Source organism: Anabas testudineus, chromosome 18 (genome assembly GCF_900324465.2).
Source record: "Anabas testudineus chromosome 18, fAnaTes1.2, whole genome shotgun sequence".
NCBI lineage: Eukaryota > Metazoa > Chordata > Actinopteri > Anabantiformes > Anabantidae > Anabas > Anabas testudineus.
Genome location: NC_046627.1, coordinates 12,338,931 through 12,364,726, shown reverse-complemented (window position 1 = coordinate 12,364,726; position 25,796 = coordinate 12,338,931). Strand labels below are relative to the sequence as shown.

General features: G+C 39.8%; 1 protein-coding gene across 1 annotated transcript in view; it reads right to left on the bottom strand.

Moving 5' to 3' along the window:
* Positions 1–24,938, bottom strand: part of LOC113168551 (V-set domain-containing T-cell activation inhibitor 1-like) — a 44,493-nt gene extending 19,555 nt beyond the window's left edge. The window contains exons 1-3 of the mRNA XM_033326588.1: positions 24,728–24,938; positions 23,531–23,881; positions 22,918–23,262 (exon numbers count right to left, since the gene is read on the bottom strand). Of these exons, the coding sequence (XP_033182479.1) occupies positions 22,918–23,262; positions 23,531–23,881; positions 24,728–24,803 (772 nt within the window). The 5' untranslated portion in view covers positions 24,804–24,938. The remainder of the gene's footprint in view (positions 1–22,917; positions 23,263–23,530; positions 23,882–24,727) is intronic.
* Positions 24,939–25,796: the final 858 nt, after the last annotated feature.

Here is a 25,796-nt window from a genome sequence, read left to right as displayed (position 1 = left end):
ATATTCCATTAACCTGTTGATACCACGAATTCACAGCTGTTTTGCTACAGTATCAACATAGTTCACCTCTGGTCTTATTCTGTTCTTCTATTTCTGTCCCTTCTTTTCACTGTGACCTCTGTCAGATCTCACTCTTTCTTCTTCCTTCCCCCTCTTCCTGGTTTTGTTTCATTTTCTTACTCTTTATAATGTGTTCTTTAATTGGTTAAACAGTTGTAGTTTGTGGCTGTGATTAATTTGTTCCTTTAAACTCACAGCAATGTTAGCAATGTTCCAAAATTGCTGGACTCGTTCTATGTTCTTGAAGATGTTTCACCTTCAGGCTTCATCATTCCTGATTCATTGGCCCAACAAACAGGGCACAACTGTATTTGTTTTTAAATGAAAAATATTTTATGGAGGCAGTTCAGTGCCTCCCAGCTATAAGGTTGGTTCTTAAGATAAACCTTTATTTGTCCTGCAGTGGGGGCAATTTGCAATACACAGAACATAGACACATAGAAACTTTGTAGAGGACCATAAAAAATCATCAATACAGTCAGTATTTACTTTTATAAGGATTTTTGCAGGTATTTATGTCTTTTGTAGACCTTAGGTACGTGTATGTGGACATTATTAGTATCATCATGGTGATGGACACCAAGAGACATAAAAAGAGGAGCAGAGATCTGGACACACTGTGAAGTATCTCGGTGAAGAAGATGGCACATACTGTAGAGGTGTTAGTTGTTGTTTAGTATTTGCCTAGAAAAATACTTCATTACAAGTGTAAGTACCTTTTAATTTTTCTAGTCCAAAACATGTTTGGTGATAACTAGGTCCATTAACTCAAGTACTGTACGTAAGGACACTTCTGGTGTACTTATGTGATGTATTTTACTGTACCACACGAATGACTCCCTGTCAGTAAATGCCACTTTGATTCAATTGAGATGTGGGTCCTCAGAAAAAATGACCTGGGGAGAAGCTGCTGCTGGATTTCTATCTCTTTCTATCTATCTCTGCAGGCAACACGTTGACATAAACTGCCTGGGTGTGTGGTATGCAGGCTCCATAGCTGAGGACAGGAAATATGTGAAGAATGTGATAAATTCAGCTCATAAAATCATCTGCATATTATTATGATGGCCAAAAGCTTCTTTCCCTGGGCCATTCGGAGCAAACAATCACTGAACACACGCTCACATATACATAATCCACACATTACCTCCTGCAATAATTCACACATCAGCTCAGTCGCGTTTACTCCCCAAACTTTTTTCCCATGTGCATTACCACCTGCCTTACGGCACTATATCTGTCATAACAGTATTTAGACAGAATATTAACAAGTGCTCCAGCATAACTATCACCGTTTCGGCCTGGCACTCGGCCTGCTTTGGATTTTCCCCAGTTCTTCCTCTCCCTCTCCCTCTTGTCTCCGCCCACCAGCCACTTCTCTCCCTGTGCTCCCAGTCATTAATAGCACATTGACTTCACATGTGTTTCCCTCTCCCTACATAAACTCTCCTCAGTCCTCTCCCCTCTGTCAGATTGTCGTTGTTTACCTGCCAGCTACTACCTGCCTGCTACCTGCCTGCTCTCACCTGCCTGCTCGCAACCTGCTTCCAACCTGCTCTCAGCCTGTTATCAACCTGTTATCAACCGTCCATTCCCAACCTGCTATCAGCCCTGCTCCTAGGCATCCTCCTCAGTCCTGTTTTCTTCCCCCCCTGGATCCTCTGGACTTTGCCCCACTGAACTTTGGACATTATTCACCAGTTCTGTGAGTTGTATGTCTGCCATTGGGCAGTGTTTTCTTTTGTACTTTGGTTTCTTGTTTGTTACTTTGTACCCCGCCATAATGGTAGTTTTGTGCTGTTACTTTGTCTGTAACAGTGTTTTTTTGCCTGTTTTTGTAGTGTCCGTTGACACCCCCCTTAGTTCCCTGTTTTGTGTGGTTTTCTCTAATTAAATCTATTTTTTTGTTCATGCCTGCCTCGTCCCTTCCCCTTAATTTGTGACAATAACAATACACAACATAACATAATGAGCTATCCTACAGCGACAGTGACAGTTTTAAGAGTTTTAATGATATAATATATGTAATAACCAAACAGTAAACATACAAACACAGATGTGGGAGCTCTACACTTGGTGCACTGTTGTTGAGAAATGGCACCCACACTTTTGTTTTACTCTCTTTGTGCAATGACAATAAAGTTTATTCTATTCTTAAAATGTCAGACTGTACAATCCAACACGAAACACAAACACATATATTAACAAACAAATACAGTATTTACACCAGTCAACAATGTGTAACAGTTTTCATCAGGATAAGAATAAAAGCTCTAAAAGTTTAAGAAGTTATTTATAATGAATGATCTTCTGTGTTGTTTGTTTTAGTGATTTGAACAGCTTAAGGACATAGTTTATAGAATGAATTACTTTATTGTCTATTACATTAGTGTGGGCAGCTGGTTTTCTTGCCTCTCTGTAGATCAGCCTCTGCTGCACAGTCTAACTAAACCAATTCCAAAATAAGATAGTAGTGTAAACAGAGAAAATATTTTCCCCAGCAGTATTTGAGTGAGTTGTCCAACTCCAAGTCAGCATTAAATCGGTTCATTTTTACAACTTCCAGTTGACAATCCAGAGTCATTCTTTGGAGAGGGTTTCTCAGGAAGGAGCTGATAGTCATCTCCGTCGATGGGACACATGTTAACAACAACTTTCGGTTTTGAGCAGAATTGAAGACCAGTAAAATGTCTCAGTAGAAGACATAACTCATATGAATATGTTTGGGCATTGGGCTGGATAAATACAATTTAGGGCAGTGGCCTTCTGCCAGGGGAAGTGCAGAGTTCTCCAGGACCATGGCACCAGCTACAATATAAAACATAAGTCCAAGTATCAGTGTTTTTTTAAGTTGGTGGTATTTTTTAATCCTGGCAGAGTATGAACACATTATGAAATGCACATCTGAATGCCTGTGACTGTGATGTAATTTACCACAAGCAGAACTATGTGAAAAGTCTTTGGCCACAAACAGTAATTTTCCAGTAACTTGCAGTAAGCACACACACACACGTTAGTGAGAAACAGCAGATCTGAGCAGCTGTTTCTCATTATAAACAGAACAGGCATGGAAGATTGGATGTATCAATAACCCATTTTAATAATGCGATAATAAGGGAAATGAGGACAGACACAAAAAATACAATACCTTAAAATGAATAAATTATTTGTTCAACATTTTTTTTTTTTAATGAAAGGACACGATGCCTCCAGGTAGACTCTGGTTTATGTCTACAGTAGAAAACAAACCAAACCAAACATCACATGACAGATAAAGTAAAAACCAGCTGCTACACAGAGTTTAGCCCTGAATAAGTTTGATTTCTGTTTACTTTGGTGATTTTTACGATTCCTGCCTGATTCTGGCCCAGTTTGTTACGTTTCTCTCTTTCTTTTTCACCTGGTTCCAGTCCTGTTGCTCTGCTCCTCAGCCACTTCCTGCTCTTGTTCTTGTTCTTTAGGAAATCTGGGAGTCCTGTCAACCCTCTCTCTATACAGGGGGAGGAGGTGGAGGTCGTGTCTGAGTACAAATACCTGGGAGTGTACTTGGACAAAAAACTGGATTAAGAACTCAGCAGCACTGTACAAAAAGGCTCAGAGCTGGATGTACTTTCTGAGGAGACTCAGGTCCTTTAATGTCTGCAGCACCATGTTGAGGATGTTTTATGAGTCTGTGGTTCCAGTGTCATCTTCTATGCTGTGGTCTGCTGCGGCAGCAACATGAAGGTGTCAGACACTAACAGACTAAACAAACTGATCAGGAGGGCTGGCTGGATCTTGAATCTATGCCCATATGTGGACTGACTTCCTCTCTACTCTCCTGTACCTGGCACAAGCACAACGAGGCGAGGACCCAAAAGCACGACGTAGGCAGGCTGGAGAAGTGAACAGCGTGTAATCACAGGTTGCAGGCAGAGACCAAATACACAGGCAGGCAGGCAAGAGCTATCAGACAGTCAAAACCAAACTAAAGACAAAGGCTAGTAACTAAAGACGGCTGCATAAACAAGCAGGAAAATCCAAACTATCATTCATGCAATAACTAACAGTAATTCTGAGAGTTCTTTGTTGAGCAGACTGGGAGGCTGGAGAGGTCTCCTCAGCAGAGACAACGGACTGACATGGAGGCAGCGGAGTGGAGTGGCAAATGTAGTGATGGGGTGGAGATAACAAGACGCAGTTGAACCAGATGAGGGTCGATGTGCAGTGATGAGATGGAGTCAGGGACATGCAGGAGGAGGGTGGTATCTGAAACAAAAAAAGGGGACCATAAATAGCATTACTATTGCAACAACACATCACCAGTAGGGTAAAAGTAACCTGTCTCCCGATGGTCTAAACCCAGCTCACGTTCCCTATTAGTGGGTGAGAGTGCAGACATAAAGGAAATGTGCAGAAAACACGCTCCATTTCCCTGACGCCCACTATATCACATCTGTTTAAAATTTCCTGCTCAGTTCTGACATTTATTTAACACCACAACAAGTGTTCAGCAGCTGTTTAGATTTTTCAGTCTTCCGCTGTCCAGTCTGGCAGGAACTGGGTTTAAAAATATGCTTTAACTATTAAGCTTCAGTTATATTTATTCTTTCCAAACACATGGAAGAATTGGCCACTTTCACTGCTCTTCATCTGTGCTGCAGCATGGCTTGTATTACAGTGTTATGTCTGTAGTTGTAGTTGTTTTTTTTTGTTTTTTTTATCTGAATGTGCTGAACATTTCAATTTCCCATAAACTATTGTCATTTTGGGCAAAATGTTCTGTCACTATTTGTTCATCGTTCCTACCGGAAACAGCACAGAGCAGATGTGCTCCATCAATTCGCTTTCGTTTCTTCAGGTTGTTCCCACTGAGAAACTTTGTCAAGCCAAACACTATCACTATTGTACACTATCGTACAATTCATCATCCAAACTTCAAGATAAAGTTTACTTAGATCAAAAAAAGATTATCTGACTATGACTAATTGTTGTTTCTGATTCTGAGCTCATCTCTCAGCTCAGGCTGCAGAGCCCTCTGCTTTAATTAATCAACTCCCATGTGCATGTGATGATTCCTATTTAGCCCCAAGACTAATATCTTAGGCCACTAAATAGCATGTAAATAACTATGCATAACTAGTTCTTTTGTTTTGTAGAAATGTTACAGTTCTTCAGTTTTGTTCAGTTTATTTATTTCTTCATTTGATGCTGATGTTGATAGAAATAATGTGCATTGAGGTTAAAGTGTATATTGTAGTTTGGTTGTAGTGTAATATGTACAATGTGCTTGTTCTTTGAACAACCAATGGTGTTTAATCCTGTTATTGTGATTGGCTAAAGGGCGGGAGTTAGAGAGGTCGAGAGGTCAAGAGGTCAAGAGGTCAGCAGAGGAGAGACAGCGAGGCGAGCGACACGCTGTGCTTGGAAAAGAAAATGTAAATGAGAGAGACAGAGACATTAAGAAGGGGAAGTACAGTTGTACGGTGAATATTGTTCTTGTTAGTCCTGTTAGCACAGTGGACTACAGTACGTTAAGTAGCCATGTTGTTGTTCAATTAGCATTTCAGGCTAACAACCAGCTAGCCTGAGTAAAGACTTTTCCAGACTTCTCAGATATCGCTCCAGGTGACCAGGAGAAAGTCTGACAGCTCCTCTGGCAACGAGAGAGAAGGACACAATTCACCTCACAGATGAACTGACACCTGATGCTAACCACTGTTAGCTGTGAGCTAAGATACGGACTGATGCTGGATCATCTCGACAGTGCAGGTGTAGTGTACGGACACTGACACTGACACTGGCTGTATGTGAGTCTAAAACTTGTATTTCTGCTGCTAGAGTCACAGGACTTCAACGTTTTTGGCCACCACGTTATCGAGCGTCGACCAGGCCTGAAACAGGAGGTTTGTTGTCATTTTATTTGGCTTTTCTGTTTTCTATTTGGTCGCCGGCTGGTGTGTGTGTGTGTGTGTGTGTGGGCCCACAACACTAAGTTAAAATAAGAAGGTGATATTAATCCACATTTTCTTTTATTTCAGTACATACTTTAGTTACTGTTTTTCCTGACTGGGATATATATTAAGGATTGTACACCTATTTTCAAAGGTTGAACACAGAACCTGTATGAGACAGCAATCTGCTGATATTCTATTTGGCTCAACAAAAGTACTTTTTATTTATTTTCTCTTTTAGTTAATACATCTGGATATAATTTGGAGACATAGTTGTTTTGCAGATTTTTTTTTTTTTATAGGTTGACACAGAACAATAGACAACTGTAAGGAGGATTGTACTAAATGTTTTAATTCTGTTGTTAGTTAAACTTAAAGGGGTGTTCATAAATTAACTACGGGAAGTAAAATTATGAGCTCAGGGCGCTGTCCTTCTGTTAAAGGGTGACAGAAGTGTTACATATGTTTGTTATATCTCTTTACTTGGATGGATCAGAAGGTTCACATACTTTTTGAGGTGAATATTATGTAAAGGAATCAGCTAAACGTCACTGTCATGTAAGCATCACAACACCATGGCATGAAATTAATATTATGAAACTAATTGCTTTATTATGTGCATTATTTGCAGACTTTGAGCAAGCGCTTTCATTTTAGCACAAATTGTTGCACTGCAGTTACATTCATTACTTTCTTTGTGTTGATTTTCATGTTTGTTTGAACACAGCTGAAATCTGCATGCACACATTCAACTAAAACAAAAACTTCCCCATAAATGTCCAACACGCCTGACTGCTGCTGGATTTAGGCCACCTCAACATACAATGTGAACCCTGCTTCACCCACTCACAATTTCTAAATCACACGATTTTCTTTCAGCTCATCCCGAACTGCAGGAAGAGAAGAGCAGAGAAAGTTTGTAAAGGAGCCAGCACTGGCATTAAAACATTTTTCTTTTTAGAACTTTATTTCAGTAAGTATCATCACCTATCTCATCATTGTTGGTCAAGTCACTACTTTGCTGCGCCTGTCACCTCACTACCTTTTACTCATATTGGTGCCATTTAACACTTAGCTGCACTCGTCTTCCTGTTTTCTGCAAGTGTTGCTCCAACAACAGACTGTGTTGCTGACCTCACCCTGTTATTCAAAAAAGCCAACAGCAGAAAAGCTAGTAGTGCTTCTGATGTTTAGTTTAAATAGAGTACATTGACTTGCACTTACAATATATTTCTTCTTATTCAAAACACTCAACACTTCTGAATAGTGGGAAACTTAACGTTCACCTTGCAGGAAGTTCAAACATCATCAAACTGTTGTTTAAACAACTCTGTGAGAGTAAGTGGGTAGAAAGTCACGTTAAGACTGATACCGACATTAAAAAGCATCTGTGCATGTTCACCATAGCAAGACAGGCTGCAGAAAGCCCTGTGATATGCAGAGGACAGTTGTCCCAGTGAACGATGGTGTGAAGAGATGAGATGAAGTAAGTGCAAACTAACTTATGTGGTTGTGTTGAAGTCCCTCGTTGCCTGTTTTTTTTATGTCGTGGTTACTTCTGGTAATTAAAGCTACAGTATGTCACCTTTTCTGGAATCAAGACCTAAAGCTTGATGTGAATGTGTGTTTGTGTGCTGGTGCTAGAATTTCAAGTGTGTTTCTTTTTTTCTTTTTACTTCATGTCAAGCATTGGTGAAGGATAACTGACCCTTAATTTGGGGCCTCTAGACTGATTAAGTGCACTGTCCCTGCCACCACCTTTCTCTTTGAGTCTTCAAACGGAGAGATATACATCATTTGAAGAGGTTTTCTTACCTCCAGCCCACCGTCGGTATGCGTATATCCACAGTATCACTATGACAATGTAGAGGTTGAACAGCAGGACAACACAGACCATTATAGGCTGAGAAGTGACAGGTGGAGGAAGAGTAGGGGCTCTTACAGGCCAAGTTCTGACTATGACAAAGTACAAGAGTGTTTCAAATAAGTGGCAACAGCAAAGTGCTTAAATTAAAACATGACACAAACTCTAAAATCTAAAAGTTCCATTATCTATTAGTATGATGTGGGGGTTGCAACAGGACGACAGAGTGTTGTTGACTCTCAATGGTGCAGGAGGACTCACAAACCATTGTCCATTCTTTCTGACATGTGAGCAGGGAGGTGTTTCTCTTTACTGACCAGCTGCTGCAGCTTTCTCCACAGCTCAGAGAGATTTGGCTGTTTCGAAAGTACTGAGATCTGTTGGGAGTGATGATCACTGCGGAAACTGTGCATGACAGAAAAGATCCTGTTGAGGTGTTTCTCTTCACTGTCCAGCCGCTGAACTTCCCCGGCACTCTACAATTCAGAGTGTGGGCCTCAGACCGAAAGAACTGAGACCTGTCAGGTTGGACGGTCATTGTGGCTGCTGGGACATAAAACAGGACATGAAAGACATGAATGAATCTCTATCCAGTTTTCACATACATTTGGTGTTTAATGCTTGCCATGCATGAATATGTGGACTTGGTTCAGCAGCAACAAAATGCACCAATTTAGCCTACATGCATCCAGTTTTAGGCGTCTGCAGTTCACACACAGCTGCACGCAAAGAAAAACCTTCTGACAGAGGTGTGAAGTGCTCTGCTCATGTTTGTTTGGTCTTTGGAGCATGAACAGGGTGTGAAACAAGCATATATGACTGATGATGATTAGACAGTTGAGTCTCTTTGCAACTTCAGCTGACTGAGCCAGTATCATCCGACAAGTCGTTCTGCAGGTTACAGCCTGCTGGTTTTTGTTAAAGTGACTTTTCACTTTAAAATGGTAATGAGAAGTGATGCTGCAGACCTGTGAAAGAGCTCCTGCTGACACCTCTACCACCACAACATTAAAACCACACAGTAGCCAAGAGTGTATGATGTGGCTGATTGGTGTGTGAATCAGTCACATTGTTTAATGTTAAATGTTTGATTTGTGCATCGAAAAAGAGCTGGCCCTCTGATTTTAAAGTGAAAAATGTCACAACTTACTCATTTTAGTTTATTAATGTCAGTATTTAATAGTTTATATCATAAGCTGAATGCAGACACTACAACCTTACATGTCATCGAAGAACGTTAGATAAAATGGTTAGAGAATCAATAACACTGGAGCAATATTCTGGATTAAGATGGAGACATGTCTCTGGCCTAAAAACAGAACTTTATTATAATAAAGTCTGGATGATATAAAGTGTGAACTAGGAGATGTGCATCAGTCGTGTAGAAGACAGAATGTTACCAATGTTACAAATCCTGGTTTAAATATCAGAGTTTTACTTTATCTCAAACACACATTCTTCTTTGTGCCGCCTCTACCAATAGTGAGTATAATTTTTAAAAAGTATTTTAAAATGTGGTTAAATGTTTATTAATTTCCACATATATCAGAATCAATCAGGTTTCACAAAGAACGATTATTAAAAAAATACAGCAATGTAGCAAATATAACAATGAAAGTAAGGCAATAAAAGATCCGAGGAAAAAGAGGAATGTAGAAAACAATGTTCTGTGTTGTGTGGTATGCAGATAATATAACATATACATCATCAGGCTTATTGACGACAATACAAAAACACAGTCTGCTGAAAATAATAGTACACAAACATTATATGTTTTCATGTTTTTATTGAACTTAACATGTAAACATTCACAGTGCAACGTTGCCTGTAGTTGCAGATCAGACCTGCACAACGATCTGGATTAATTTTGGACCACTCCTCTTCACAAAACTGTTTCAGTGTAGCAATATTCTTGGGATGTCTGGGGTGAATGGCTGGCTTAAGGTCATACCATAGCATTTCAATCGGGTCGAGATCAGGACTCTGACTGGGCCCCTCCAGAAGGTGTATTTTGTTCTGTTGAAGCTATTCTTTTGTTGAATTACTTGTAAGCTTTGGATCATTGTCCTGTTACATCATCCATCCTCTGCGGAGCTTCAGTTTGCAGACAGATGGTCTTAGATTTTTCTGCAAAATGTCTTGATAAACTCTGGAATTAATTTTCCGTCAATGACAACAATCCGTGCAGGCCCTGAGGCAGCAAAGCAGGACCAAACCATGATGCTCCCTCCGCCATGTTTTACAGTGGGGATGAGGTTTTGATGTTGGTGTGCTGTGCCTTTTTTTTTCCACACATAGTGTTGTGTGTTTTTTCAAAACAACTCAATTTTGGTTTCATCTGTCCACAGAATATTTTGCCAGTAGTGCTGTGGAACATTCAGGTGCTCTTTTGGAAACTTCAAACGTGCTGCAATATTTTTTTGGTGGTCCTCCCATGTACTCCATTATTGTTTGATGTCTACCTTATTGTAGATGTGTCAACAAAAATGTTGGCATGTGCCAGAGATTTCTCTCAAGTCTTTAGCTGACACTCTACGCCTAGGGAGTGTAGCAACAGTACTGCAACAGTAAACCCAAAACTGGTGTGTGTTTTTAAAGGGAAGGACAGCTTTCAGCAACACATCCATTGTCATCATCGCTTGGAGAAGTCATTAGGCTAGGGGTTCACATACTTTTTCCACCCTGCACTGTGAATTTTTACATGTTATGTTCAATACAAACATGAAAACATATAATGTTTGTGTACTATTATTTTCAGCAGACTGTGTTTTTGTATTGTTGTGAGTTAGATAAAGATCGGAGCACATTTTATGACCAATTCATGCAGAAAACCATGAAATCCCAAAGTTCAGTTGCATGCTTCAGCTTGTCGAATAATTAGTAGGAACGATGTAAAAATTACTTCAGCTTGAGCATCACACATTTGCATGAGATGATAAAAATACTGTAATGTAAAAATAATAAAAACAAAACAGATTGTGGCTTTTTCTTTCTCTTCGTCCTTCTTCTTTTTCTTCTTACAATCACAAAACACCATCCATCATTCTGATCTGAGAGGACTAAAAGCGCTTTGAACTGCAGAACAGAAAAAATGAGAAAATGTTTTCTCAGTGGAGTATTTACAGTTTTATAAAATCTTCATTCATTTTCCAAACTGTTTTAAACAACGAGCACAGCAGGGAAAGTAAATGGTGTCTTGGTGTTTTACTTTTGATCTCATTTGAAATTTCAGACTTGGACCTGACAAGCATTAAACAAAATAAACCTCAGTTCCTGTCACTTTATTGAATATTTTTGGTTTAGAGCAGGGGTCTCAAACTCGCGGCCCGCAGGCCCATTGCGGCCCGCAAGTCCTTCAAGTCCACCAAACCTTTCACAAAGTGCCAATTTGTAAAAACCTAGAATTGTCACTAGATGGCAGTATAAAGATGGTATTTGTAGTTAATGACAACAGATGAAGTGAGAAGTAACACAACTACACAGACTTAATGGATTTACAGTTTGCTGAATGCTTGTATGTTGACATCTCTGTTCACTATCTCTACCTGACATGATGTTGACCCTGATTATTCACAGGAGACCAATAGAACAGATTCATTTTTTCAGGGGTGTTCTTACCTCGAGCCCAACTTTGGTATTTAAATATAAGCACGATTACAAAGACAGCGTACAGGAGGAGCAGCAGGATGATAAACACCATCTTAAAAGACACCAGAGGAGATGGAGGAGGAGTGGTCCGGACACTTTTAGGCTCAGAACAGACTGTGAGGAAGAAAACAAGTACTCTAGTCCAGGTTTGTTTTACACATTTTTAAATGTGACAACTATGGTAAAAAATAATTAAGAAATAGAATCAAACCTCTCTGTTACCTTCACACGTCTGCACAAGAATCACAACTATTTTTTCATGTGTTGTCATGCGGTGTGCTTTTTCTGGACACTTCCTGTCAGTGTCACAACTGAGAGCATTTGTGCGTTATCTGAGTTACATATTTTAAGACAAAATACCTAAATTTGACTGGTGATTTTCCTCTGAAGTTTACAGAGTGGCTCTGATGATCACACATCTACTGTTTGTCCTAATCAGAACATCACCTGTCACAGTCAGCCGACTCTCTGACGACTCTTCTTTTGTGGGGTGTTGACACTTGTAGGTACCTTCGTTAAACTTAGACACTGACGGAAAGAACATCTTTGTATACAGCAGTATCTCCCAGTCTGTGTTCTAGTAACTCTTAATTATCTACCAGTAATAGATACTTGATACTGCAGTACTTGATTAAGAGCTATTGAATAAATACTCATTATTAAAATACTCATTAACAATCATGTTAAGACTATAACTTTATTCTCTGTGCACTAGAACTGTGTATTTAATTTTACATTTTTTACATAAGTTTGTTGTCCAAACAGAACAAAATGAAAAACATATGAAAATAACAGTTTTAGCAACAAAGTCAGAGAGGCCAGACTGAGATGGTTCGGACATGTTCAGAGGAGGGATAGTGAGTATATTGGTAGAAGGATGTTGGAGATGGAGCTGCCAGGCAGGAGGGCAAGAGGATGACCAAGGAGGAGATATATGGATGTCTTAACAGAGGACATGAGGTTGGCTGGTGTTAGGGTAGAAGATGTTCATGATAGAGTGAGGTGGAGAAGGATGATTCGCTGTGGCGACCCCTGATGGGAAAAGCCGAAAGAGAAGAAGAAGAGATTTAAATAACACAAACAAAATAATCCGCAGAGAGCTTCAAGATTCAAAAAACTTTATTAATCCCAGAGGGAAACTGTTTTCCCTTATTACAGTTGTTCTCAACATAGAAAGGAAACCACAACCAGGTAAGATTTAACACCGACATAAATACACAATGACATCAACATAGAAAACTCAATATATATACAGAATATGTACGATGGATCAGCATAGATATACAGATCTGTAAAATAGATAGAATATTTATAGTCTAGGGTGGAATGACAACAGATATATGACAGAAAGTTTCACTTCCACCACCCCTTATAGAGGGCGGAGGAATTGTACAGATTGATGGCCATAGGTAGAAAGGACCTCCTGTGGTTCTCTGTGGAGCATTTAATGTTTCTAAGTCTCTGGCTGAACGTGCTCCTCTGTCCAGCCAACTAACTGTGCGGTGGGTGGGAGGCATTGTCCAGGACTGAGAGGAGTTTGGACAGCATCCTCCTCTCAGCTACAACATGTAGAGGGTCCAGCTCCACCCCCAGAACAGAGCCAGTCCTCCTGATCAGTTTGTTCAGCCTGTTAGTGTCTGACACCTTCATGCTGCTGCCCCAGCAGACCACAGCATAGAAGATGACACTGGAACCTGTAGGAGAAAAGAGCAACTTCATTATGAAAGATGATAAGAGATACCAGACAGGACAAGGGTTCACAGTAGGACATGGGTAGGAGATGGAGTTCTGCGTCACAAGGTCACAAGTGAAAAACACAGACCTGTAGTGGAAATTTATGGTGTAAACATTCAGCCTATGTGTAGAAGAAATGTGTGTTTTCCTTATGTTACACATATACTTAGTTCCTTAGGAATGTTATGTGGAGGGGACCCTGTGAAGTATAAATATGAGCGTTAGAGAGAGGTGGAGAGAAGACATTTACATGATTGTGGTGTTTTCTCCATGCCGGCATGTACGTATTAAACTGAGATGGTTCATCACACTGAGTTCTTCCTTGAAGTCGACGAAGATTTAACAATATTTAGAGGAAGAGGAAAATTTTCTACTACAAACCACAGACTCATAAAACATCCTCAGCATGGTGCTGCAGATGTTGAAGGACCTGAATCTCCTCAGAAACTACATCCAGCTCTGAGCCTTATTGAACAGTGCTGATGAGTTCTTAGTCCAGTCTGTTGTCCATGTACACTCCCAGGTATTTGTACTCCGCTATGATCTCCACCTCCTCCCCCTGTATAGAGAAAGGGTTGACAGGACTCCCAGATTTCCTAAAGAACAAGAGCAGGAAGTGGCTGAAGAGCAGAGCAACAGGACTGGAACCAGGTGAAAAAAGAAAGAGAGAAACGTAACAAACTGGGCCAGAATCAGGCAGGAATCGTAAAAATCGCCAAAGTAAACAGAAATCAAAAAACTTGTGTAGCAGCTGATTAATACTATATCTGTCATGTGATGTTCGGTTTGGTTTGTTTTCTAGTGAAGACATAAACCAGAGTCTACCTGGAGGCATCGTGTACATAGTCATTACATTTCATTAAAATAAAAAAATAAAATCTTCTTCTTCTTCTTTCGGCTTTTCCCATCAGGGGTCGCCACAGCGAATCATCCTTTTCCACCTAACTCTATCATGAACATCTTCTACCCTAACACTAGCCAACCTCATGTCCTCTGTTAAGACATCCATATATCTCCTCTTTGGCTGTCCTCTTGCCCTCCTGCCTGGCAGCTCCATCTCAAACATCCTTCTACCAATATATTCACTATCCCTCCTCTGAACATGTCCGAACCATCTCAGTCTGGCCTCTCTGACTTTGTTGCTAACACAGTCAACATGAGCCGTCCCTCTGATGTACTCGTTCCTTATTCTGTCTAACCTGGTCACTCCTAAGGAGAACCTCAACATCTTCATCTCTGCTACCTCCATCTCAGCCTCTTGTCTCTTTCTCACTGCTACCGTCTCTAACCCATAGAGTAGAGCTGGTCTCACCACTGTCTTGTACACCTTTCCTTTGAGTCTTGCTGACACTCTTCTGTCACACAACACTCCTGACACTTTCCTCCACCCGCTCCAACCTGCCTGCACTCGCCTCTTCACCTCTTTTCCACACTCTCCATCACACTGAACTGTTGACCCCAAGTACTTAAACTCCTGTACCTTCTTCACCTCAGCCCCCTGTAACCTAACGCTTCTACCTTGATCCCTCTCGTTCAGACACATGTATTCTGTCTTACTACGACTGACCTTCATGCCTCTTCTTTCCAGAGCAAACCTCCACCTCTCCAGCTGTTCCTCCACCTGTTCTCTACTCTCACTGCAAATCACAATATCATCCGCAAACATCATTGTCCAGGGAGATTCCTGTCTGACCTCATCTGTCAGCCTGTCCATCAGCATAGCAAACAAGAAGGGACTCAAAGCTGATCCTTGGTGTAGTCCCACCTCCACCTTGAACTCCTCTGTCTGACCTACAGCACATCTCACCACCGTCATACTTCTCTCATACATGTCCTAGACTACTCTGACGTACTTCTCTGCCACTCCCGACGACCTTATACAGTACCACAGCTCCTCCCTCGGCACCCTGTCATACGCCTTCTCTAAATCTACAAAGACACAATGCAGCTCCTTCTGACCATCTCTGTACTTTTCCGTCAACATTCTCAAAGCAAAAACAGCATCAGTGGTGCTCTTACGGGGCATGAAACCATACTGCTGCTCACAAATCTCCACCTTCTTCCTAAGCCTGGCTTCCACTACTCTTTCCCACAGCTTCATTGTGTGGCTCATCAACTTTATTCCTCTGTAGTTGCTGCAGTTCTGCGTGTCACCCTTGTTCTTAAAGATCGGAACCAGAACACTTCTCCTCCATTCCTCAGGCATCTTCTCACTCTCTAGAATCCTATTGAACAAACTGGTTAGAAACTCCACTGCTGTCTCTCCTAAGCACTTCCACACCTCCACAGGTATGTCATCAGGACCAACAGCCTTTCCACTCTTCATCCTTTTCAGAGCCTTCCTAACCTCATCCTTTCCAATCTCTGCTATTTCCTGCTCCACAACATCCACATCTTCCTCCCTTCTTTCCCTGTCATTTTCCTCGTTCATCAGCTCCTCAAAATACTCCTTCCATCTTTTCTGCACACTCTCCTGGGTTGTTAGCACCTTTCCATCTCCGTCCTTAATCACCCTTATCTGTTGCACATCCTTCCCATCTCTATCTCTCTGTCTGGCTAGCCTGTACAAGTCCTTCTCTCCTTCCTTTGTGTCTAACCTGTCATACAGCTCATCGTAAGCTTTCTGTTTGGCCTTTGCCACCTCCCTTTTCACTCTACGCTGTGCTTCCTTGTACTCCTGTCTACTTTCCCCAGTCCTTTCTACATCCCACTGCCTTCTAGCTAACCTCTTCCTCTTGACACATTCCTGTACTTCCTCATTCCACCACCAAGTGTCTTTACCTTCTTTCCTCCTTCCAGATGACACACCTAGCACCTTCCTACCTGTTTCCCTGATAACTTCTGCTGTAGTTTCCCAGTCATCTGGAAGCTCATCCTGACCACCCAGAACCTGTCTTAACTTCTGTCTGAATTCCTCACAAGTTTCTTCATTCTTTAACTTCCACCACTTGGTCTTCTTTTCTGTCTTCCCTCTCTTCTTCTTCCTGACCTCCAGAGTCATCTTACACACCACCATGCGGTGCTGTCTGGCTACACTCTCTCCTACCACCACTTTGCAGTCACTAACCTCTCTCAAATGACCTCGTCTACATAGGATGTAGTCCACCTGTGTACTCCTACCTCCACTTCTGTATGTCACTCCATGTTCCTCTCGCTTCTGGAAGTAAGTGTTGACTACAGCCATTTCCATCCTCTTAGCAAAGTCCACCACCGTCTGTCCTTCCAGATTCCTTTCCTTCATACCAAACCTGCCCATCACCTCCTCATTACCTCTGTTGCCCTCACCAACATGCCCATTGAAGTCTGCTCCAACAACAACTCTCTCTCCTGTGGGGATACTCTCTATGACCTCATCAAACTCACTCCAGAATCTCTCCTTCTCTTCTAACTCACAGCCAACCTGTGGCGCATACCCACTGACTACATTCATCATCACCCCTTCAATTTCTAGCTTTATGCTCATCACCCTGTCTGAGACTCTTTTCGCCTCTAGAACACTGTTTACGAACTCCCCCTTCAGGATCACTCCTACCCCGTTTCTCTTCCTATCAACACCATGGTAGAACAGTTTGTATCCTCCTCCAATACTACGTGCCTTGCTGCCCTTCCACCTTGTCTCCTGCACACACAGAACATCTACCTTCCTTCTCTCCATCATGTCTGCCAGCTCTCTGCCTTTCCCTGTCATCGTGCCAACGTTAAGAGTCCCTATTCTCAGATCTATGCTCCTGCCTTTTCCCTTCTCTCTCTGACCACGAACCCTTCTGCCTCCCCTCTTTCTTCGACCAACAGTAGTCAAATTTCCACCGACACCCTGTAGGTTAACAGTATCGGTGGCGGTCGTTGTTAACCCGGGCCTCGACCGATCCGGTATGAAAGTCTTGTGGATGATTCGCATGGTTATTTTGGCAATTTTTACGCTGGATGCCCTTCCTAACGCAACCCTCTCTATTTATCCGGGCTTGGGACCGGCACAGAAGTCACTGGCTTGCAACCCCTGTGGCTAGATTAAAATAAAAAAATAAAATAAAATCTACAAAAACATTGCATTTTTGCAATTGCACTTGTGCAATTTTCAGAGACAAAACTTGTAACATTAAAACCAGTGCAAATGTTACATATCTGTGTTTGTCATGCACCATCAAAAATATATAAATAAATTCTAAGTCTAAAATGTTGAAATAACTTATTCATTTTAAGGTATTGTATTTTTATTAGATTTATTTCCTTTATTAATAATGAAGATTGTACACTCGAAACAAAATAATCACATTAACAAAAAGGGTTATTGATACATCAAATCTTCTTTGCCTGTTCTGTCTATAATGAGAAACAGCTGCTCAGATCCGCTGTCTCTCACTAACATTAGTGCCTTAATTTAAAACACTGGCAGAACAAATGTGGCTTTGTCCATGTGTGTGTGCTTACTGCAAGTTTGTGGAAGATACTGTTTGTTGGCCAAAGAGGTCTCACGTTTTTCTGCCTGGGGTAAGTTAGATTATGAAAATGACAGTTTGTTTACAGTGAGTCAGACGGAGGGAGAAAGTGCAGGAACATTCTCAACATCACAGTCACAGGGATGCATATGTGCATTTTATAATGTGTTCATACTAGGAGGATTAAAATATACCACTAAATAAAAAAACACTGATACCTGGACTTGTGTTTTATATTTTAGCTGGTGCCATGGTTCTGGAGAACTCTGCACTTTATCCAGCCTAATGCCCAAACGTATTTGTATGAGTTATATCTTCTACTGATACATTTTACATTTTACTGGTCTTCAATTCTGCTCAACACTGAGAGTCATTGTTAACATGTGCCCCATGGACAGAGATGACTATCAGATCGTTCCTGAGAAACCCTCTCCAAAGAATGACTCTGGATTGTCAACTGGAAGTTGTAAAAATGAACCGACTTAATGCTGACTTGGAGTTGGACAACTCACTCAAATACTGCTGAGGAAAACATTTTCTCTGTTTACACTACTATCTTATTTGGGAATTGGTTTAGTTAGACAGTGCAGCAGAGGCTGATCTACAGAGAGTCAAGAATACCAGCTACCCACACTACTGTAATAGACAATAAAGTAATTCATTCTATAAACTATGTCCAAAAGCTGTTCAAATCACTAAAACGAACAACACAGACGATCATTAATTATAAATGATTTAAACTTGAACAAAATTTAAGAGCTTGTGTAACTTTTAGAGCTTTTATTCTTAAATTGATTAAAACCTTCTGTAAATACTGCATTTGTTTGTGTATCATGTTGAATTGTACAGTCTGACATTTTAAGAATAGAATAAACTTTATTATCATTGCACAAAGAGAGTACAACAAAAGTGTGGGTGCTATGTCTCAACAGTGCACCAAGTGTAGGAGCTCCCACATGTGTTTGTATGTTTACTGCTCAGTTACTACATATATCATTAAAGTTCTTACAACAGTCACTGTAATATTTGTAGTAATAATTATATTTTTAATATTTTGTTCAAATACTGTTATGACAGATATAGTGCCATAAGGCAGGTTGCAATGCACATTGGGGAAAAAAGTTTGAAGAGTGAACGCCACCAGGCTGATGTGTGAATTTGATTTCTGCAAACAAATTATCGTTTTAAGAGTTGTTCCTGGCTCTGAACCTGTGAGTAAATTGTGGATTTTGTACAAGGAGGTCAAATTTGCTAGGTTCAAAACAAGAGAACTGCATATTAACTGCCTTTAAATAAAATACAAAAGGGCATCATTCTACTGTGGAATTTCTATGAAGAATAAACACCAAATAGTTTCTTGCTAGATTCTGTAAAGTACCAAAGGGCAACTGCATATTGCACAAGGTAATGTGTGGATTATGTATATTTGAGAGTGTGTTCAGTGACTGTTTGCTCTGAATGGCCCAGGGAAAGAAGCTTTTGGTCATTGTAACAACATGCAGATGATTTAATGAGCTGTATTTATCACATTCTGCACATATTTTACTTTCCTCAGCTATGGAGCCTGCATACCACACACACAGGCAATATATGTCAGCGTGTTCTCTGCAGAGGTAGATAGAAAGAGACAGAAAGCCAGCAGCTTCTTGTCAGTTTTTTCTGAGGACCCACATCTCAATTGAATTAAAGCGGCATTTGGTGACAGGGAGTCATTCATGTGGAACAGTGAAATACAAGTACAGCAGAAGTGCCCTTAAGTACAGCACTTGACTTAATGGACTTAGTTGTTCACCATTTCAACAAACATGTTTTGGAGGAGAAAGATTAAAAGCTTTTATTAGGACCCCATTACCAGAGACACACTGGACAAAACTAGGTTCAAATGTTTATTTAAACAACAGCACAAAGTAAAAGTAAAATGAGTACAGAAGGAAACACAGGAGAATGTGGAGGTCTGGGTGTGAACCGGAAGAGGTGTATGATGTCACGGCCCAGATGGCCAACCAACGAAGTAGAGCAGACAGAGGCAGATGGAGACAGTGAGTTCCGGGAATAATGGACTGAGTCCAGGAGAGGAATAACAGTTTTCAGAAGCACCATGGGGTGATTTACAAAGGCAGTTCAAACAATCAGTCAATAATCAGGCTAATATCCGAGGTCAGGGGAATGACAGGAAGTAAGCAGTTGGTTTCATGTTCATATAGTTCTCAAACAACACAAAGTGGCTCAGCTCTGGATAGTGGAGAACAATGATTCAAGCTTAGAGAGAACCAGTCACCCCATTATTATCATATATATATATATATATATATATATATATATATATATATATATATATATATATATATATATCAGTGTTGACCTGGATTGTTGTTTTGAATCTGCTTTAGCTTTAAGGACATTAGTGCTTGGACAGCCCTACTGTGTATGACCCGGGATTTCTGAAGAACTGTGTATTTCACTAACCCTTTGTGCTTGCTACAAAGCTCATTCTACAGAACACATCATTCCTCCTCTGCTCCCAGTCTGCACGTGTTATTCTGCTGTCATCCATCTTGCAAGCTCCACTACATTCACAATCTGGAACTCTTCAGTCTCCTCACTGGTTCACTCTCCCCCTGCCTCTCGACCACCGCTCATCAAGACTTCAGTGAGTACTCCAATATAAACATTACCCAACAATCAGCCAGGCTCAATCTATCTCTCTCGTCTTCTAGACCACCATACTTGCCTGACGACAGCTCGGTTCAGCTGCTGCTTCCTGACATTCATCCACTGCATTATCTTTATTGTAAATAAACCTTCCTTATTCTTACTCCTCTTGTGTGGTGTGGTCTGTGGCAATGGAGTTGGATCCTAGGCATGTGACAGATCCTTTACAGTGTTTGACAGGAAGCTGAATAGCATCCTAATTACTACTGGTTCAACAATGTTTTTGGTTATTTCAGATAACAGTAATGAGAACAGATTGAATCAGTATAGCTTATAGTGTCAGTAACATCTGCAAAACATATGCTTCACACAATATCAGGTTAGCATCAGAAACAGTAGTACTGTTTGTAATATTGTAACCAAAACCAAATGAAACCATTAAATAACTCAACATTTGAACAGTCATTATAGAATATAGACACTACATTCATCATCATTAGTGATCCTGTATTGGTTAATACTGTTTTTGATTAAATGAAGGAATGAATTGATCACACAACAACAGACATTTGTCCTTGCTTGAAATACAGACAAGAAATTAAAGGACAAATTAATCAGAGAACCTCCTTGTTGCCATTTTGATTTTAAAACACTTCTTAATAATAGTGTTTTGAAGAAAATCTGATGTTTCTGCTTTAATATTTTACAGATATCTGAGTGTATTCCTGTCTTTGTTATAAGACATATACTCAACTACTGCTGTTGTCAGTGTTGTTCATACATCCAGGTTGAGAAGTTGAGCTCTCTTAACATTGGTACTCAGATTACCGTCCATGTTTGGCTTGTCAGGTCTCCTCCTGTCACATTCTGCACATGAACCAACATAACATAAAACTGGTTATTTTCATCATGTCCGTCCAAACTGCTTTTTCTGTTGATGGTTAAGTTCAGATGAGTAGAACGACCAAATCAAAGGTCTGTGTCACTTAAACAGCAACTTTCAACACAATGAAAGAAAAATACAGTTACAAAAACGATTCTTCCACTGGATAAATACTGCAGTAATTAATATTTCAACACGATGCTGCGGACCATGTCCAGTGAGTGGTTCAGGAAGAGTTAGACTCCAGACCTTAACCCTATTGACAGACTTCGGGATTTGCTGAGACCGTAATAATTTTATTTAACAGGTTTTCATTTTGTGATTTAAAGTGTGGATTTCATGTGTTTCGTAATAAGAAACAAATGTAACACAATAATAAATAGATTATCTTATTTATCATTATTTAAATTGACAAATCTAGTGACTTACTTCGATATTTCCACAAAACATAACCAACAAGTGCAGCCACAAGGCAAACAGCCACGATTCCAACCAAAGCTCCAATGGAGTCAGCTGAAATGACAGAACACAAACATGGAGATATACAAAGGAGACAAGAAAATAGTTTCAGTTCTGTAAGAAATCATGTTTATTCCCACTATGTTTCAAACATGTTTCTCATGTAACAGACTGTATATGTTTGTTTTATTTTTACAACTAACTTGAAGACCCTTTATTATTCCCTAACTTTGAATTCAACATGAGGACTCTTTGCTTGTTCCTTTGTTTTATTCTTTTGTTTTTATTGTAATTTCATTTACTATTCATTATTTTAAGTATTGTATTATTTGCTTGTTTTTTTCCTTTGACTAGCTGTGTGCAGCACTTTGATCAGCTAAGGCTGATTTTAAAAGGGCTTTATAAATAAAGTTGAGTTGAGTTGAGTTTAGAGCTAATTCTCTTTTATGTTGCAGACATAATGTGGTTATTAAATATAATGAAGTGGGATCACAGGTCTGCCCTGGCTGCACTGCTAAAGGTTCACCTCACAGATGCTATGGTTAAGAAAGTTAAATGTTATGTTAAATGCTGAGATCATTTTTAATTAGGTTTATTCATGGGGTGCCAAGTCACAAATAACAGAAGACAGCTCAAGACATTTGACAATGTCAGTTTAAGACCTTACAGAATTATGTAGAGAACATATACAACTATATAGAATTATTTAGGAAACCCCAAAAAATACACCTGACAGAGGAACGGAAATCTCTTTTTTCACATAGTTTTTTCATCCAGTCAGAGACCATGAGTGTCTTATGTTTAAATATTAAAATATGTTTTAAATAGCACAAAACAAGAATCATCTTCATTTTACCTTCACCCTGTGTCTGTTGTTTGTTCTCAGGTTGCTTTTCTTCTTTACTCACATCTGTAAAAATGTTAAGTTATGTTACGTAAGTCATACAGATTATTAAAAACATGTAGAATTGCAGACACCAAATTATAAATTCTTGTTATTTCCACTTCTTTCAACATTCAATTATCCTTATAGTTAAAACATCAGACGCCTAAAACAGTTTCAAAGTGTTTTAATGTGAGATTCTGTTTAAGCTGTTTCAGTGATGATTTTTAATCATTTAATTTTATAGAGTATTTAGAGAGTAAAGAAGCTGCTGAGAGAATCTGATTGAGGTCTGTTACTATCATTATCAACATAGTTTATAATAGAATATAATCACTGTACATAAGCAGAGTTTAAATACTTACCAAGAGTCACTTTAGTGCATTTTATATTGTCTCTGTCCAGTTTAATACAGCAACAGTAATCTCCTCTATCTGTTTCATTTACTCCAGAGAGTTTGAGTGAGACGTTGTTTTTCTTGAATTCGTCAATGGAGACAGATGTTCTGTCTTTATAATCATCAACCTGAGTAGAACCTCGTCCATCTTGAACAGTGTAAATCTCTTCATCATCTTTGTTCCACTCCAGTATATGATCGTCCACATTAATATTGAACTTTGAAACACATGGAAGAATAACATCACTGCCGACCACAGCTTCTACTGGTTTATGTTCCATAAAACTGTCTGGAGGAACAAAACCATCATGACCTGTAAGAAAGAACACAAATAAAATTTAATTTAGACAAGTAGAAAAAATATTAAGATTATTTTCTCAAGCAAAATGTTAATAACCAGTTAATACAACACTGTTACATCACATCTGTTTAGAACCAGGAGCATTTTATTAATATTTATTAGCATTAATAAAAACATTTTCTGTCACTGACAAAGAAAAATCCCTGTTCACATTATAAATTAGTTAATTATCTGAATAGTTGGTGATTAATATACTTGTTGTTAAAATAGTCTAATTTACCAACACTGAGTTCGATAACAGCTTCCTGGTGGATTGAAGGAAGGTAACATCTGTATTTCCCTGTATCAGATGGAGTCACTCTTGAGACTTTTAAAGAGACATTTCCATTGATCAGCTGATCAGCAAATAGTCTGGTGCGATTATTATAGGATGAAATTTGTTCCTCATATAGAAAACGTCCATCTTCATGAGTATGGACAGAGCCTCTAATACATGGGAGCAGATCAGGTCTGGTCCACTCTATTCTTATGGATTCAGCACTGACGGGAGGTTCAAGACGACACTGTAGAATTACATCATCACCAGCTGAGACTGTGATTTTCTCAGTTGAACATTTCAGTGTATTGTTTCCTAAGAACAAAGAAAAACAACATAAACTAAAACACTGATTCATATCAAAGTATTATGAACAACAAATATTGAAGCAGAACACAATATTAAAAATTGGTACGATAATGATATAATTGCACACTTTGGACGACCATAAGTTTATTAATATAAACAACTAATAAATGCAGATGTATTATTATGGATGGAGCAGTTTTCAATACAGTAAGGCTTAAAATCAGTTCCTTATTAGATCTATTGTTTTAGGAAGTGTTACCTTTATCATTTTATTACTGCTAAAGGTTTTACTTGCTGTTTACAGCACACAGAGGAAATGATGCAATAAATCAGGAGAAATCACTTTGTTAGTTTTGGTCCTTACAGTGAATAGAACAACCTTTGGTCTGAGTTTTTGAGAAGCCTGGTTTAATGAACTTAAAATAATCTGTGGTGAAACCAGTGAAAACTTATACAGCATTAGATTATTTAATAACTTGTTGTCTCTGGGAGCTGTGGTCCTGATGTCACTTTACTATTCTCCGTTGTCTGATGCAGTTCTCTGGACTGTTGCTGGAGGTTCTGTCCCACAGAACCACAGCTCGATTGAAACAGGGCACATCCAAAATGCCTCTGTCTCTATGTACTGTATTCCTGCTCTGACTGTTGAACTGTAATATTTTTAATATTCCCATATTCATCCCTCTGACTGCGACAGAGGAATTTTACTTCACAGTTCACAGTTTCCATGAAAGTCATATCGGTAAAAAAAACACTTAGAAAACAGACTGATACAGATGGAGTGAAAGGGTTTTAGTCAAAGCTGGCTCGAAATAATAAAGTGCAGATCAGTAAAAAGAAAGAATAACCTACCTGTTAGAGCCGCAGGGAGAGTTGACAACAGTAACATTAAAGTCGCTGTTGTTGGACAAATCAAAACTTGGACCATTGTACCGGATAGAAAATAGATTAATCGTTGTTCATTTGTGTTTCGATCCGCTATAAATCTAACGTTAAATATGAGAAACGACGAGATGCTGCTGCCATCAATAAGACACAAAATGAAAGTCTTGATAATTTCCTCTGCCTCCTTCGCAGCACTGGGCTCACAGCCAAATGTCCTCAAACTATATTAACCCCGCTGCGCTCTGTTTCTTTGTGACGTCTTTCGTTGTATTTTATTTTCTTATTTATATTGTTTTTGTGTAGATAAACTTACACCCTCTCAGATCATGTTGTTCCAGAGAGATTTTATCTCTGGTTTTATTCTTTCAGCAGCTGCTTTGTTTACACCCGGGATCAGCTGATCACACTGCGGACTTAAATATAACCAAGGAGATCAGAAGGAGAGGATGCAGAGGATTCAGAAAACAGCAAAGAGGAAATGAAGAGCGCAGTTTGTCTTTCAACCCCAAGTTAGAGTGGGTGACGACATAATACATCTGCTCCATCACACCTACACCCAGCTGGATAAGACTGGGGACTTAGTGAGGCTCATGTTTTTGATTCCTCCAGTGCATTCGACACCATCCGGTGTGAACTAAACCATCTGCAACTCAGCATCCATAAAACAAAGGAGCTGGTGATGGACTTCAGGAAATCTGGGAGTCTTGTCATCCCTCTCTCTGTACAGGAGGAGGAGGAGGAGGTGGAGGTCGTATACAAGTACAAATACCTGGGAGTGTACTTGAACAAAAAACTGGACTAGGAACTCATCAGCACTGTAGTCTGTGGTTCCAGTGTCATCTTCTATGCTGGAGCCGCAGCATGAGTGTCAGACTCTAACAGACTGAACAAACTGATCAGGAGGACTGGCTCTGTTCTCGGGGTGGAGCTGGACCCTGTGTCAAACTCAGGGCCCGCGGGCCACATCCGGCCCGGCGTGTAACTATATCCGGCCCGCGAGATCATTTCTATATTATTGTTATTAATGGCGATATGA